Below are 14,800 nucleotides of genomic sequence, written 5' to 3'. Positions count from 1 at the left end.
ACTATTCGGACGGGGTCCCTATAAAACCTCGGTGCACAGCGTGAGTTTAAGCATTCAAGAGGATCAGTGCGCCGCGTGGCCACCCCGCCCCTCCGAGCCGCCAGAGGGCGCGCGGCCGCTGCCGCCCCGCCCGCTGCGTATGCGCCTGCGCAGCAAAGGCCTCTTGGCCTCGTTCCGCCCCACCTCGCGCCCCAAGGCTCCGCCTCCGTTGCCCCTAGCGGCTGTTTGTTGACTTCCGGTAACGCCATTCGTTACCGATGCCTGGAGTACCGCTATGGGGGTCCACGGGGGTTCCGCCGACCGCGACGGGGCAGAGCTGCTACTTTAGGAGCAACCGAGTCGCCCCCGCCGCCCTCGCGGCCGAGGCACAGCCTCCCCGTACCGTCCGGAGCATGGGAGAGCCCGAGGAGTTGGTGCCCGGTGAGTCGTGCCCGCGGAGGTGGCGGCGGGCCGGGAGGGAGGGTCCGCGGGCGGGCGGGCGGGCGGCCGGCCGGCCAGGCCCCGCCTCCAGACCGGCCCCGAAGAGCGACCAGCCACGGCCGCCGCGGCCCAACAGGGCCTGAGCCCTGGCCGCGCCCCCGAGACTTACTGAGAGGAGAAAAAAGGAGAGGAGGGACCGGCGGGGGGGCGGGCCACGGGGGTGGGAGTTCCGGGTTTTATTCTTCAAAAAAAAGGTTTCAGTGAGTTTCAAGCTCAGTTGCTAACCACAGGGTCGGCACTTCCAACCCACCAGCGGCTTCTTGGAAACCTATGGGGCAGTTCTACTCTCTCCTCTAGGGTCGCTGTGAGTCCGAATCGACTCACGGCAATGGATTTGGCTTATAAACTTCTGAAAGTACATACTGAGAGTTGTGCTCCTTGAGATTCCCAGGTCCCAGTTATGTGTTGAATGCGTTAAAAACTGGGTGACCAGGGTATATGAGACAAAACAGGATGCAGGGGAACGTCTTGGAGAAAGGGGGAGAAGAGGGATTCTTTAGCGAAAGTGATTTTTTATACTTTTTTCCCTGAGCTCCACAGTTAGAAATACAGTTTACATTGTGAGTAAAAAGAAAAAAAGCCATGGCCGTCCAGTCAATTTGACTCATAGCTACCCCATAGGCCAGAGTAGAACTGCCCCATAGGGTTTCCAAGGGATGACTGGTGGATTCAAACTGCGGACCTTCTGGTTAGCAGCCGAGCTCTTAACCACTGCGCCACCAGGGTTGCACATTGTGACTAGGTACCGCATAAATAGACGTAACAGAAGTAGACGTTTCATGAAGCAGTATTCTAACCACTTGGGCGGCCTCAGATATTTTCTGTAATTCATTCCTTTAAAAATGCTGATTGTGACCCATTAGTGGGTCACGACCAACAGTTTGAAGAAACACTAGGTTAGAATAAATTTTTTTTTTAAATATAGAGTCATGCTTTAATTCAAATATGTGTGGCTTTTTCTGCCATGCTCTTGGCTTTAACATTAGATTCCTACTCTCCTGGAGTCCACAGCTTAGTGAGAGATACAAGAAAGTAAACAAAATGACAATACAATTTGACAATAGTTACTAGGGGGGCAGAACAGGGTCACCAAACCCCGGTCGAAGTGAGGGTATCAGGGAAGGCTTCCTAGGGAGACAGAACAGGACCAAACAGTTAAAATGATTCAGTCTGGGGAAGCCCAGAGCCTGTCTAGAACTTGGCCTCACAACTCTCAATTATTAGTTTAAACTGTAATGCCTCACAGTGGTTCTCAAAAGGTTTTCCATAGTGCTAGTTTCTTGCACATTGATGAAAAAAGTAAGTTTTTTTTTTAATTAATACTTATATTTGCAATGTTTTCTGGTCCCATTAGTTTCTTTATTCATGATCATCTTCCTTGGAATTTCTTCAAAATCTGGATCTGGACCCTTATTTAGGGGTGTGTGTGTGTGTGTGTGTGTGTGTGTGTGTGTGTGTTTGTATGTATTGGTGTAAATGGTTAACATGCTTGGCTGCTAACCTAAAGGTTGGAGGTTGGAGTCCACCCTGAGACGCCTCAGAAGAAATGCCTGGCGGTCTACTTTCAGGGAGAAAAATCAGCCATCAAAACCCTATGGAGTACAGTTGTACTGTGACACACATAGGGTCACTATGAGTCAGAGTCGACTCCATGGCAACTGGTACTGGTAGGAACTAGTAGGGATTTTTGGTTTTCTCTCAGTAATGGTATTAGACTAAAACGGTTTGTAAATACTACTCAGATCAAGTGATATTCAATGGCTTAATTTAAGAATGCTAAATACCAACACACATATCCTCGTCTCCTAGGCCCATAGCATATTATAATGGTGTTTTGTGCAACAAAATAAACCATCCTTTCCCATACAGTGCTTTTGGAGAGAGAAAAAGACATCTCTGTAACTGACTGTAGTACATCGGTTAAATAAAAATTGGAAGCTTCCCAGCTAGCTCTATTGAGAGGATCTTTTCATTTTATACCTAATTCCAAACATTTTTAATTCCACTCAGTGGAAATATGAGAAAAAGCTCAAATGTTGCTCCGTTGAAGACCTGGATAACCCACTGTCTTTAATATTAAAAGTGTTAAAAGTTATATTTGACTACCTATTCTCCAGAATAATGACTCGAGTTTTGAATACATGTTTGTGTGTGAGACCTTTTCTGCATGAAAAGTAGAACAGACCTGAAAATAGCTGATGTTTACTGAAGGACTTCTTTGTGCCAGGCAATATCTGTAGCGTAGACAGTCCAAACTCTTGATAACCTTTAGATATAGTTGAGAAAACAAATACTGATCAACAACAACAAAAAAATTGTGTAATGGTTTGATTAGGAAGAGAGGTCACTAGGTAGTGTGTAATTAACTGTCATGTAAATCCTACAGGTCATATAGTTCAGTGAAGCCAATGATCATTTCTAACTATTATGGTAGTGGAAGAGTTTCCAGAGAAGAATATAATCTAGCTGGTTGGGGATGCCAAGCACTACACTAGGTTCTTTACACATTTATTCCTCACAACAACTCCATGAGATTGGTTACACATTGTACATTTATTCAGCCATCCTCTATCGGGTTTGCATGGTAAAGTACTGTTCTAGGCTCAGGGTATATAAAAATGAATATTAGTACTGAGATCCTATCCCAATAAAGGCTGTGTAGTCTTTTGAAGAGGAAACTAAGGCTCAGTTAAGTGACCTGTCGAGGATCATATCCCTAATTATTAGCAGAGTCAGAATTTGAATACATAACTGCCTTTAAGGCCCGTGTTGTTGTTTTTCCAAGCTGTCTTCCCATAGTGTGATTGAAAGAAGTCATGTTTGAATACTTTCTTTCTCTGTTTTGCTTCTGATTTTATGGGCATTCATTGTAATTATCAATAGCAAAAATAAGAGTTCACTATTTGTGGTGACACTGATGGTTCTCTGGAAAAACTGTACCAAAGAAAATCCAAACTGAATTCTATAGAGCCTGTGCATAGATACCCTGATGATTTTGATGAAACTCAATACTCTTCCATTTCTGTGTGTGGAGAAAAGCCCTCAGTCAGAGGGCAGAGCAGAGGTGCCAACCAGAGTGATCAAAGCACGAGTTACACTAGCTTGTTCCAGGGACCAGACAGTGCACCTGGTGATAGCAGGGATTAGGAATAGGTAACTGCCTTCTCTGTAATAGTATATTTCTTACTTTACATTCATAAATGAAAAATATATATTCAATTTAGTAGATTCCATGGATCAAACTAGAATGAAGTCTGAAGACGGTAAGACTGAATGAAGTCGAAAGGAGGGCTTAAACAGCACTGGAGAAGACATGAAATTCATCTAGATAAATTACTGAAAAAAATATTTTCATAATAGGCAACATAGTAAAAGTTGTAAAATACCTTGTATTTGCAGATTCGGGTGCTGTGTTTACCTTTGGAAAAACCAGACTTGCTGAAAATATTCCTAGCAAGTTCTGGTTTAAAAATGATGTGCCTATATATCTTTCATGTGGAGATGAGCATACTGCTCTCATCACAGGTTAGTATCAAAATCCTAAATGAAGGTAGTAATATTTAAAGAATTCGAAATATTATGGATGTGCTGTGTTTTTGTTTTTCTCATTTTATTTTATTGCGGTGAAAATATATATAACAAAGCATACATCATCTCAATTTCTACAGATACAATTCATTGACATCGATGGCATTCTTCAAGTTGTGTAACCATTCTTGCTATCCTTTACCAGATGGGCCGTGTTTTAAATGTTGAAAATACAAAGTTTTTTTTTAAATTTTGCCAGAGAATTCTTCCCAGATTGATTCATCAAGAGAATCTTTTAAAAAATTCTAAGCTTCCTTATTATATTTAAAATATAATTGTACACACAACTTTCTTGAAATAAATCTGTTGTAATATGTCTATATGCAACTACTCCTCACTTATCAACTATCTCATTATCTGACATTTCACATTTATGACAATAGTAAAAAAATCTACTGTCCGACTCTTTTGTGCTTTAACAATCTACATCTGGCAGTAATGAGCACTGAGGTGCGAGGTGAGAGTAACACTGGCTGTGATGGTTAAGGTTATGTATCATCTTGGCTGTGCCATGATTCTCAGTGGTTTGACATTATGTAATGATGTAATTTGGCAGTTATATAATGATGTAGTTATCTTCCATTTTGTGATCTGATGTGGTCATCCTCCATTTTCTCATCACACTCATTTTCACATAACGACTTGGTCTTTGGAACCTAACCATGTCACTAAGTGAGGAGTGGGTGTAATTGAAAAACTATTACTGTTTGATCTTAGAAACTCTTTAATAGCTAACAGAATCTGGCTATATATATAGATGTACAAAGTAACCTCTTTCAACATGGAAAAACACAGATAATTCTAAATATAACTTTGTTTATTGCTTTGTGATACTTCATCTCATATTACTTTGTGCAAATACATGAATTTATTTCTTTCTCCTTCCCATCAGGAAATAATAAACTTTACATGTTTGGCAGTAACAACTGGGGCCAGTTAGGATTAGGATCGAAATCAGCCGTCTACAGACCCATCTGTGTCAAAGGTTTGGGGTCTTCTTTATCTCTTTAAATACTTAGCAAGCTACATAAACTACTTTTATATTGATCACGTAGTTCTGTGATGTCATAAAAAGTCTTCAGTTGTTTATTATATTTATTTGAATATCATTAGTATTTAAATTAATTTTTATATGTCATTCAGAACTATTTTTATCTGTTAGGGTCTATGAATCACATTGACTTTAAACCCAGGGACCACAAAAGAGTGAATGGTTCTACAATATTGCACTTCAACATCCTTTTTTTCTGCTTGTTTATGAAACTACTTAAATATTCAATTATTGTGTATAAACACAAACTGGGCCGAAGAAAATCCAAACTGACTTATATAGACCCTCAAAGTTACTCTCAAATTATAACTTGTAACAATCTCGAGCTCTCTCATTTGTTAGAGTTGTGGACATGACACTTTCATGTATTTGCTGGTTATGTAAAACATACTTCACTCGGCTGTATGTAGCAAATACGTTGACTGAATAAACACAGAGACCAGGGGCTCTTAGCACTAGTGTTCTTAAAAGCACAACAGAACAAAATATTTGGAATCGGGACTGTCCCAGAAAATATGGAATGTATAATAATAGCCTTTACAAAGCTTTCTTGCTTTTATTTGCAAAACCTCTCTTTGGGTATAACCTGTGAACGTAAGCGACGAAGGCTGGTAGAGATTCCTTGGGAAGTGACAAAAGCACTATTCTTTATCTTTCTGGCCAAAGTTTTTATTTCAGTCAAAATTTCCATGTAATTTACACTCCCATGCTATTTATTGGTGATGTTATGGAACCTTTAAAGTATTCTATGCAGTTAAAAAGTGTTTATTGAGCACAATTTAAGCACTTGGAGTATCCACAGTGACTGTGGTTCTTACTCTCAAATATCTTATGTAATAGACAAACTGACAGCATGTTAATTGTCTAGACTATAAGATCCTTGAGACCAGGATATCTATATAGATATATAGATATAGATATAGATGCCTAGGCTCCATCTTGGCCTTACTAACTCAGATTCTCCAGGGGTGAGGCTCAGCCAGCTATATTTCTTTGAAAGCTCCACTGGTTATTATGATGCAAAACTAGTCTTTATATTCTCACAGCCCTTATGATAAGCACTTAGGAGATGCTTTATAAATATTTTTGAATAAATAAATGAACGACTAACATAGATGTATGCCTATGAATATTGAACTTACAGTTCTTCATTGCACAGGGAGAAGGTAAGCTTGAAAATGGTGACGGTAGGTTAGGTAATGGATCAGGTTAGTGAGGAAATGTTTTCTAGGAGGCAGCATAAGACAGTGTACTGGATCTCAGCCCATGTTAATTATCTGTGGAATTAAAAAAAATGTATATATATATATGGATGCCTAGGACCCATCTCAACCCTACTAACTCAGATTCTCCTGGGGTGAGGCTCAGCCAGCTATATTTTTTTCAAAGCTCCCCTGGTTATTATGATGCAAAACTAGTTCTGAAAACCTTTGGTTTAGTAGTTAAGGACATAGACACTGGAGTCAGACAGACCTCAGTTGAAATCTCAATTCTACTACTTAGTTACCGTTTCACCTGGATTATTTGTCATTTTCATAAGCACAAAATATAATTGTCGTATTTTTGTATTTTTAGCTTTAAAATCTGAAAAAGTGAAACTTGCTGCCTGTGGAAGGAACCACACCCTGGTTTCAACAGGTAGAGTATGCAATCTAGAAGATGTCCTGCTTGATTTTGAGGACTGAGGTCTTGTTCCAGTAACATTTATGGCTTTGTAAAATTAACAGAAATAATACTTCAGCAACAGTATGATTAGGATTTTTTAAAAATGTAAATGGTTAGTACACTCATTTACCTTTGAAAATATGAGATAAATGTTAAATGGCTGAAGAAAAAACTTTTTTTTTTCACATCATGTCAAGGGACAGCATCTCCTTCCCTGTGCACACACCTTAGGGGCTGGTTACTCCTGCTTTTGCTCTTCCCTCTTCCTTACTGAGGGTGAGTGAAAGCCACCCAAAAGGCTATTGGTGTGAGTCAATGCAATCCCAATCAAAATACAAACAGGCTTTTTTTCTGAGTGAGGTAAAACCTGACAAGGTGATTCTAAAATTTGGAAAAGCAGAGGACCTAGACTAGCCAAAACAATTTAGGAAAAAGATCAAGGTTGGAGGACTCGCGTTACCTGATTTCAAGACTTATAAAGCTAGAATAATCAAGACAGTGCAATAATAGAGAAAAGGTTGAGATAGATTAATGGAACAGAATCCAGAGGTAGACCCACAGGTGTATGCCCAACTGATTTCTGGCAAAGACACCAAGGCAATTCAATGGAGAAAGGAAAGCGTCTTCGACAAATGCTGCTGGAACAATTGGACACAGGCCCTGACCCCCGGGTGGTCCTACCTCCTTTCCCCCACACACAGCTTCTTCTGTGGGTAGGCTATTCTCACTGCCCTCACTCATATTTTTCCATTTCTGAAATGGCTCTTCTCTTTGTCGTCGTTAGGCGCCGTCGAGTCGGTTCTGACTCATAGCAACCCGATGCACAACAGAATGAAACACTGCCCAGTCCTGCGCCGTCCTTAAAATCGTTGTTATGCTTGAGCTCATTGTTGCACCCACAGTGTCAATCCACCTCGTTGAGGGTCTTCCTCTTTTCCGCTGACCCTGTACTCTGCCAAGCATGATGTCCTTCTCCAGGAACTGATCTGTCCTGACAACACGTCCAAAGTATGTAAGATGCAGTCTCGCCATCCTTGTTTCTAAGGAGCATTCTGGTTGTACTTCTAAGACAGATTTGTTCGTTCTCCTGGCAGTCCATGGTATATTCAATATTCTTCACCAACACCATAATTCAAAGGCGTCAATTCTTCTTCGGTCTTCCTTATTCATTGTCCAGCTTTCACATGCATATGAGGCGATTGAAAATACCATGGCTTGGGTCAGGTGCACCTTAGTCTTCAAGGTGCCATCTTTGCTCTTCAACACTTTAAAGAGCTCCTTTGCAGCAGATTTGCCCAGTGCAATGCGTCTTTTCATTTCTTGACTGCTGCTTCCATGGCTGTTGATTGTGGATCCAAGTAAAATGAAATCCTTGACATCTTCAGTCTTTTCTCCGTTTATCGTGATGTTGCTTATTGGTCCAGTTGTGAGGATTTTTGTTTCCTTTTTGTTGAGGTGCAATCCATACTGAAGGCTGTGGTCTCTGAGCTTCATTAGTAAGTGCTTCAAGTCCTGTTCACTTTTTAGCAAGCAAGGTTGTGTCATCTGCATAACGCAGGTTGTTAATGAGTCTTCCTCCAATCCTGATGCCCAGTTCTTCTTCATATAGTCCAGCTTCTCAGATTATTTGCTCAGCATACAGATTGAATAAAAAAATAAAAATAATTTTTTTTTTATTCTTAGGTATGGTGAAAGAATACAACCCTGACGCACACCTTTCCTGATTTTAAACCAATCAGTATCCCTTTGTTCTGTCCAAACAACTGCCTCTTGATCTATGTAGAGGTTCCTCATGAGCACAATTAAGCGTTCTGGAATTCCCATTCTTCACAATGTTGTCCATAATTTGTTATGATCCACATAGTCCAGTGCCTTTGCATAGTCAATAAAACACAGATAAACATCCTTCTGGTATTCTCTGCTTTCAGCCAGGATCCATCTGACATCAGCAATGATATCCCTGGTTCCATATCCTCTTCTGAAACTGGCAGTTCCCTGTCGATATACTGCTGCAGCCGTTTTTGAATGATCTTCAGCAAAATTTTGCTTGCATGGGATATTAATGATATTGTTCTATAATTTCCACATTCGGTTGGATTACCTTTTTTGGGAATAGGCATAAATATGGATCTCTTCCAGTCATTTGGCTAGGAAGCTGTCTTCCATATTTCTTGGCATAAACGAGTGAGCATCTCCAGCGCTGCTTCTGTTTGTTGATATTCCATCAATTCCTGGAGCCTTGTTTTTCACCAGTGCCTTCAGAGCAGCTTGGATTTCTTCCTTCAGTACCATCGGTTCCTGATCATACGTCACCTCTTGAAATGGTTGAACGTCGACTAATTCTTTTTGGTATAGTGACTCTGCGTATTACTTCCATCTTCTTTTGATGCTTCCTGCGTCGTTAATATTTTCCCCATAGAATCCTTCAGTATTGCAATTTGAGGCTTGAATTTTTTCTTCAGTTCTTTCAGCTTGAGAAACGCCGAGCGTGTTCTTCCCTTTCGATTTTCCATCTCCAGCTCTTTGCACATGTCATTATAATACTTTGTCTTCTCGAGACGCCCGTTGAAATCTTCTGTTCAATTCTTTTACTTCATCAATTCTTCCTTTTGCTTTAGCTGCTTCACGCTCAAGAGCAAGTTTCAGAGTCTCCTCTGACATCCATCTTGGTCTTTTCTTTCTTTCTTTTCTTTTCAGTGACCTCATGCTTTCTTCATGTATGATGTCCTTGATGTCATTCCACAGGTTGTCTGGTCTTCGGTCACTAGTGTTCAGTGCATCAAATCTGTTCTTCAGATGGTCTCTGAATTCAGGTGGGATATACTCAAGGTCATAATTTGGCTCTTGTGGACTTGCTCTGATTTTCTTCAGTTTCAGCTTGAACTTGCATATGAGCATTTGATGGTCTGTTCCACAGTCGGCCCCTGGCCTTGTTCTGACTGATGATATTGAGCTTTTCCATCATCTCTTTCCACAGATGTAGTCAGTTTGATTTCTGTGTGTTCCATCTGGCAAGGTCCGTGTGTATAGTCGCCGTTTATGTTGGTGAAAGAAGGTATTTGCAATGAAGAAGTCGTTGGTCTTGCAAAATTCTATCATTCGATCTCTGGCATTGTTTCTATCACCAAGGCCACGTTTTCCAACTACTGATCCTTCTTCTTAGTTTCCAACTTTCGCATTCCAATTGCCAGTAATTATCAATGCATCTTGATTGCATGTTCGATCCATTTCAGACTGCAGCAGCTGATAAAAATCTTCTATTTCTTCATGTTTGGCCCTAGTGATTGGTGAGTAAATTTGAATAATAGTCATATTAACTGGTTGTCCTTATAGGCGTATGGATTTTATCTTATCACTGACAGCGTTGTACTTCAGGATAGATCTTGAAACGTTCTTTTTGACGATGAATGCAACACCATTCCTCTTCAGGTTGTCATTCCCAGCATAGTATATGATTGTCCGATTGAAAATGGCCAATACCAGTCCATTTCAGCTCACTAATGCCTAGGATGTCGATGTTTATGTGTTCCATTTCATTTTTGACAATTTCCAGTTTTCCTAGATTCATACTTCATACATTCAAGATTCCGATTATTAATAGATGTTTGCAGCTGTTCCTTCTCGTTTTGAGTCGTGCCACATCAGCAAATGAAGGTCCCGAAAGCTTTACTCCATCCACATCATTAAGATCGACTCTACTTTGAGGAGGCAACTCTTTTCCAGTCATCTTTTGAGTGCCTTCCAACCAGGGGGCTCATCTTCCAGCACTATGTCAGACAATGTTCCGCTGCTATTCATAAGGTTTTCACTGGCTAATGCTTTTCAGAAGTAGACTGCCGGGTCCTTCTCCCTAGTCTGTCTTAGTGTGGAAGCTCAGCTGAAACCTGTCCTCCATGGGTGACCCTGCTGGTATCTGAATACCGGTGGCATAGCTTCCAGCATCACAGCAACACGCAAGCCCCCACGGTACAACAAACTGGCAGACACATGAGGAGCTCTGCTCTTAGCCTATTCAAATTCTCCTTTTCTCTTGAGGTCTTGTGTAAGTCTTACTTCTTCTGTAGAGCTCTTTGTGATATTCAACTTTATACTCATCTAGTTCTGCTCTGAATTACTTCAACATATTACCAACTCTGGTTTGTTTCATATATTTTAAATTATGCAGGTCAATTCCGTGAGGCCTTGCATTATCCTCCATTTGAAAGCTCGTCCTGTTTCCTCACTTGGTTGTTCATTCTTATCTGAAATACCTAATTTTTAAATTTTACTGATTCAGGCTGATTTTTCCCTAAGTTTCCCCTACAATTTAGTGAGGCTTTACCTCCATGTGCATTCATATGGCAGATATAGCTAATTTAATATATAGGTATTTTTTACAAGCTTCAGTAATTTAGAGCTTCCTGGAAATGTTTGTAATCCAGGCATGATGTATTTCTTATTTAATTAAGAAAGTAACTACAGGCATTTATATTGTGCTTATGATGAGCCACATGGTGTCCTAAGCATTTTATAAATGTCAATTAATTTAATCCTTGTAACAACTGTAGGAGGTAGAGTTAAAACTATTATCCCAGTTTTACAGATGAGGAGAATGAGGCACAGAGAGGCTAAGTACAGCTTGCCTAAGGCCACACAGCTGGTAAGTAGCAAGCTGGAATTTGCACCCAGGCAGTCTGGCTCTGGAGTCTTTCCTCCTGAACGCTGTGATAAACTGCCTTCCTATTTAGCTAAAAATTTAAAACAACAAAACCCATTCTACATGACATAGAATTTTCGTGTGTCTGATTGCATTCTTTGTGGGTTTGCCTCATTTCACTTATTTGTACCTATTATGTCTTAGCTTCAATTGGCTGGGAAGTTAAAATTAATAAACCACATCTTGCTTAAAATAGTTTGATTTGGATTTTAAGCGAATTTGAAAATTGCTTTCCTCCTTTTTGTTCTGAATTAACGAAGTTCTGCATTAGCAAGAACACACATTCCACACATTCTATGCATTTCATTTGGTAGTTAAAATCTAGAATGATGTATAAAATCTCATAAAAATGTGTGGCCTTGGGTTACTTTTTGACAATGAAAATGAACTTGTTCACCAAAAAATAAGGTAATGATAGCGTTCAGCTTTCTTTACTATTAATAGAGGAAATATCTGTTATACACTGTCCTGTGTCATAAAGAGGGTGATTATAGTCTACTGATGTTTTCTTTGAGCAGAAGGAGGCAATGTATATGCAACTGGAGGAAACAATGAAGGACAGTTAGGGCTCGGAGACACTGAAGAGAGGAACAGCTTTCATCTAATTAGCTTTTTTACATCCCGACATAAGATCAAACAGCTTTCTGCCGGGGCTAACATTTCAGCTGCATTAACTGGTGAGACTTTTTTTTTCCATTTCAAGGTGGGATACGTGCCTTCCCTTTAGACCAGGGTGTACAAACTCTTAGTGAATTGAAGACAAAATTGCTCTTTAGTTTTCTTTCCTTAGTTATGTGTTTTCAGAAGAGATTAAAAAATATAACTTTAAATATGAACTATACTACATTTTTATGCTTATTTAGAGTTAGATGTAAACATATATTTTGAAGGTAATTGTTAAATAATTCTAAGCTATGTCATCCATCTGCTTCTTTAAACCAAGGCAACCAAACTCATTCCTGTTGAGTCGATTCTGACTCATGGTGACCCCAAGTGTTACAGAATAGAACTGTTCCATAGGGTTTTCTTGGCTGTATTCTTAACAGAAGCAAATTGCCAGGCCTTTCTTCCATGGTATCACTGAGTGGATTCAAACTCCCAACCTTTAGGTTAGTGGTTCAGTGCAAACCACTTGTGCCATGTACAGATCTATCTACTCCTTTAGATACTCTTAAATATTATCTTCATTGTATACTTTAAAAGTTACACTTGCAGCTTTAACTGAAGGTTGCTATGAGAAACATCCATAGAAATCCTTTTGGGTATGTGTTGTAAAGGCCCTGGGTGGTGCAAATAGTTAACACCCTAGGCTGCTAACCGAAAGGTTGAAGGTCTGAATCCACCCATAGGCACCTCAGAAGAAAGGCCTGGTGACTGACTTCCCCAAAAATCAGCCATCGAAAACCCACACACAGTTCTACTCTGACACACACGAGGTCACCATAAGTCAGAGTCAACTTGGTGGCAGTTGATAATATGTTGTAAAAAATATGGTTTGTAATGGTCAACGCATTTTTGCACTCCCTATCAAAAGTCCACATAAGAAATGTCTTTAAAACCTGGAACCAAGGTGAACTTGGTCTTACTGAAGAAGCTGCTGATATCCTGCTTTGTTCCAGTCAGCGAGCTCTGTAACTTAACGCATTACTCTGGCTCTCTGGGAAATCAGAGTTGCATCTGAAGGGCCATCCTTTCAATTTTGTCAGCCCTTATAGTTAGCAATTTGGCATCCTTCTCTTGGTTTGTATTTGCAATTTCCATTTCATTTGCCTTATTATTAAGCTACTTCCAATAGTAAAATTAATTCCAAGATATGACTAAATAAGGATTGCTGATTCCTTGCTAAAACATTTTTCCTGGTTTAACTTTGCTGACATCATCGCCCTTAGCAGAAAGGACATAAGCAAATATCTCCACTCATTCTGAAGCTAGATGATATCTTTTCAAGTGTAAATCATAAAAAAAATTAGTGAAGTCTATTTCCTGTGTTTTTACTTCCTGTAAAAATCACTTCCACGGTGTTCTTAAGAGAAAGATTGTCCGGGTACTTTTGACCTGAGAATGGCCACTGCTGATCATGCTGTCTTTCAGTTTAGTTGTAGGTAGACTATTCTAAAGGAGGAAAACATTTTCCTTTTGGAGACATTATAATAAGAAAAGGTAGTTATAGGAAAGAACGTTCTACTATTGAGATAGAAATATGAACATGAATGAAGTGATTTAAAATCAGATTATGTTCTGTTCTTTATCATTGTGGAAGCATTTCGTAGTAGAAATTGAACTCTTAGGTAGCTAGCTGTAGTAAATGTCTTAGTAATACTTTCCTTTCAAAACACAGAATTTTTCTAAATTAAAAAATAAATGGTCTGTTGGAAATATAATAGCTGTATAGCCCTGGTTCAGTGGTAAAATTCTCACCCTCCAGGTGGGAGACTTGGGTTTGATTTCCGGCCAAGGCACCTCATGAGTAGCCACTACCTGTCAGTGGAGGTTGCTATGATGCTGAACAGGTTTCAGACTAAGATGGACTAGGAAGAAATCAGCTATTGAAAACCCTTTGGATCACAGTGGTCTGATCCACAGCTGATCGTGGGGATGGTGCAGGACTGGGCAGCATTACTTTCTGTTGTGTGTGGGGTCGCCATGAGTCTGGCGCCAACTCCACAGCAGCTAATAGCAACATAGCCCTCAAACCTTTTTTTTCCCTTTTGTGTTTTCTTTATAGAGGATGGAGAACTTTTTATGTGGGGTGACAATTCTGAAGGGCAAATTGGTTTAAACAGTATATCTAATGTGTATGTCCCTCGTCAAGTGACTGTCGGGAAACCTATCTCCTGGATATCTTGTGGCTATTACCATTCAGCCTTTGTAACAAGTAAGACAAAACATTTTGGATTCATCATGTTATCTCCCATTTTTAAGTTATTGCTAAATTAATAATAGAATGAGGTAACTTATATTCTACAGTTCTGTAGAAGTAACACCATGGTGTTTCATGTAATGAAATAATTTTGGTCTCTTTCAGGTCACAGGTTTCAGGTGTGTCATTTAAAATTCTTTCTAACTTGTTAACTTTTTAAGTGACTATAATGTGTCTCCGCAGAAGAAAAGGCCTGACAATCTGCTCCCCTGAAGATTACAGCCTAGGAAACCCTATGGGGTAGTTCTACTCCATTATATAGGGCCAGTATGAATTGGAATCGACTCGATGGCACACAGGAACAACTGAGTGGTGCAAACAGTTGAACACTCGACTGCTAGCCAAAAGGTTGGTAGTTTGAGCCCACCAAGAGGCACCTCGGAAGACAGGCCTGGTGACC

General features: G+C 40.0%; 1 protein-coding gene across 4 annotated transcripts in view; it reads left to right on the top strand.

Annotated features, from left to right (window-relative positions):
- Positions 1-203: 203 nt before the first annotated feature.
- The window catches only part of RPGR (retinitis pigmentosa GTPase regulator), a 69,875-nt gene continuing 55,278 nt past the window's right edge, over positions 204-14,800 (top strand). For 2 of the 4 annotated variants that reach the window (XR_010319751.1, XM_064278138.1), the window contains exons 1-6: positions 218-420; positions 3,880-4,005; positions 4,961-5,053; positions 6,695-6,757; positions 11,999-12,157; positions 14,206-14,355. Coding sequence is in view for 3 of the 4 variants with exons in the window: in XM_064278138.1 (XP_064134208.1) it covers positions 258-420; positions 3,880-4,005; positions 4,961-5,053; positions 6,695-6,757; positions 11,999-12,157; positions 14,206-14,355 (754 nt within the window). In the remaining variant the exon portion in view is untranslated. Of the gene's footprint in view, positions 421-3,879; positions 4,006-4,960; positions 5,054-6,694; positions 6,758-11,998; positions 12,158-14,205; positions 14,356-14,800 lie in introns of all 4 variants that reach the window. The other 2 variants (XM_064278140.1, XM_064278139.1) reach the window with 2 other exon arrangements.

This window comes from Loxodonta africana, chromosome X, assembly GCF_030014295.1.
Source record: "Loxodonta africana isolate mLoxAfr1 chromosome X, mLoxAfr1.hap2, whole genome shotgun sequence".
NCBI classification, from domain to species: Eukaryota; Metazoa; Chordata; class Mammalia; order Proboscidea; family Elephantidae; genus Loxodonta; species Loxodonta africana.
The sequence above is the reverse complement of the archived record's forward strand: the minus strand, read 5'-3'. Positions and strand labels throughout refer to the sequence as shown.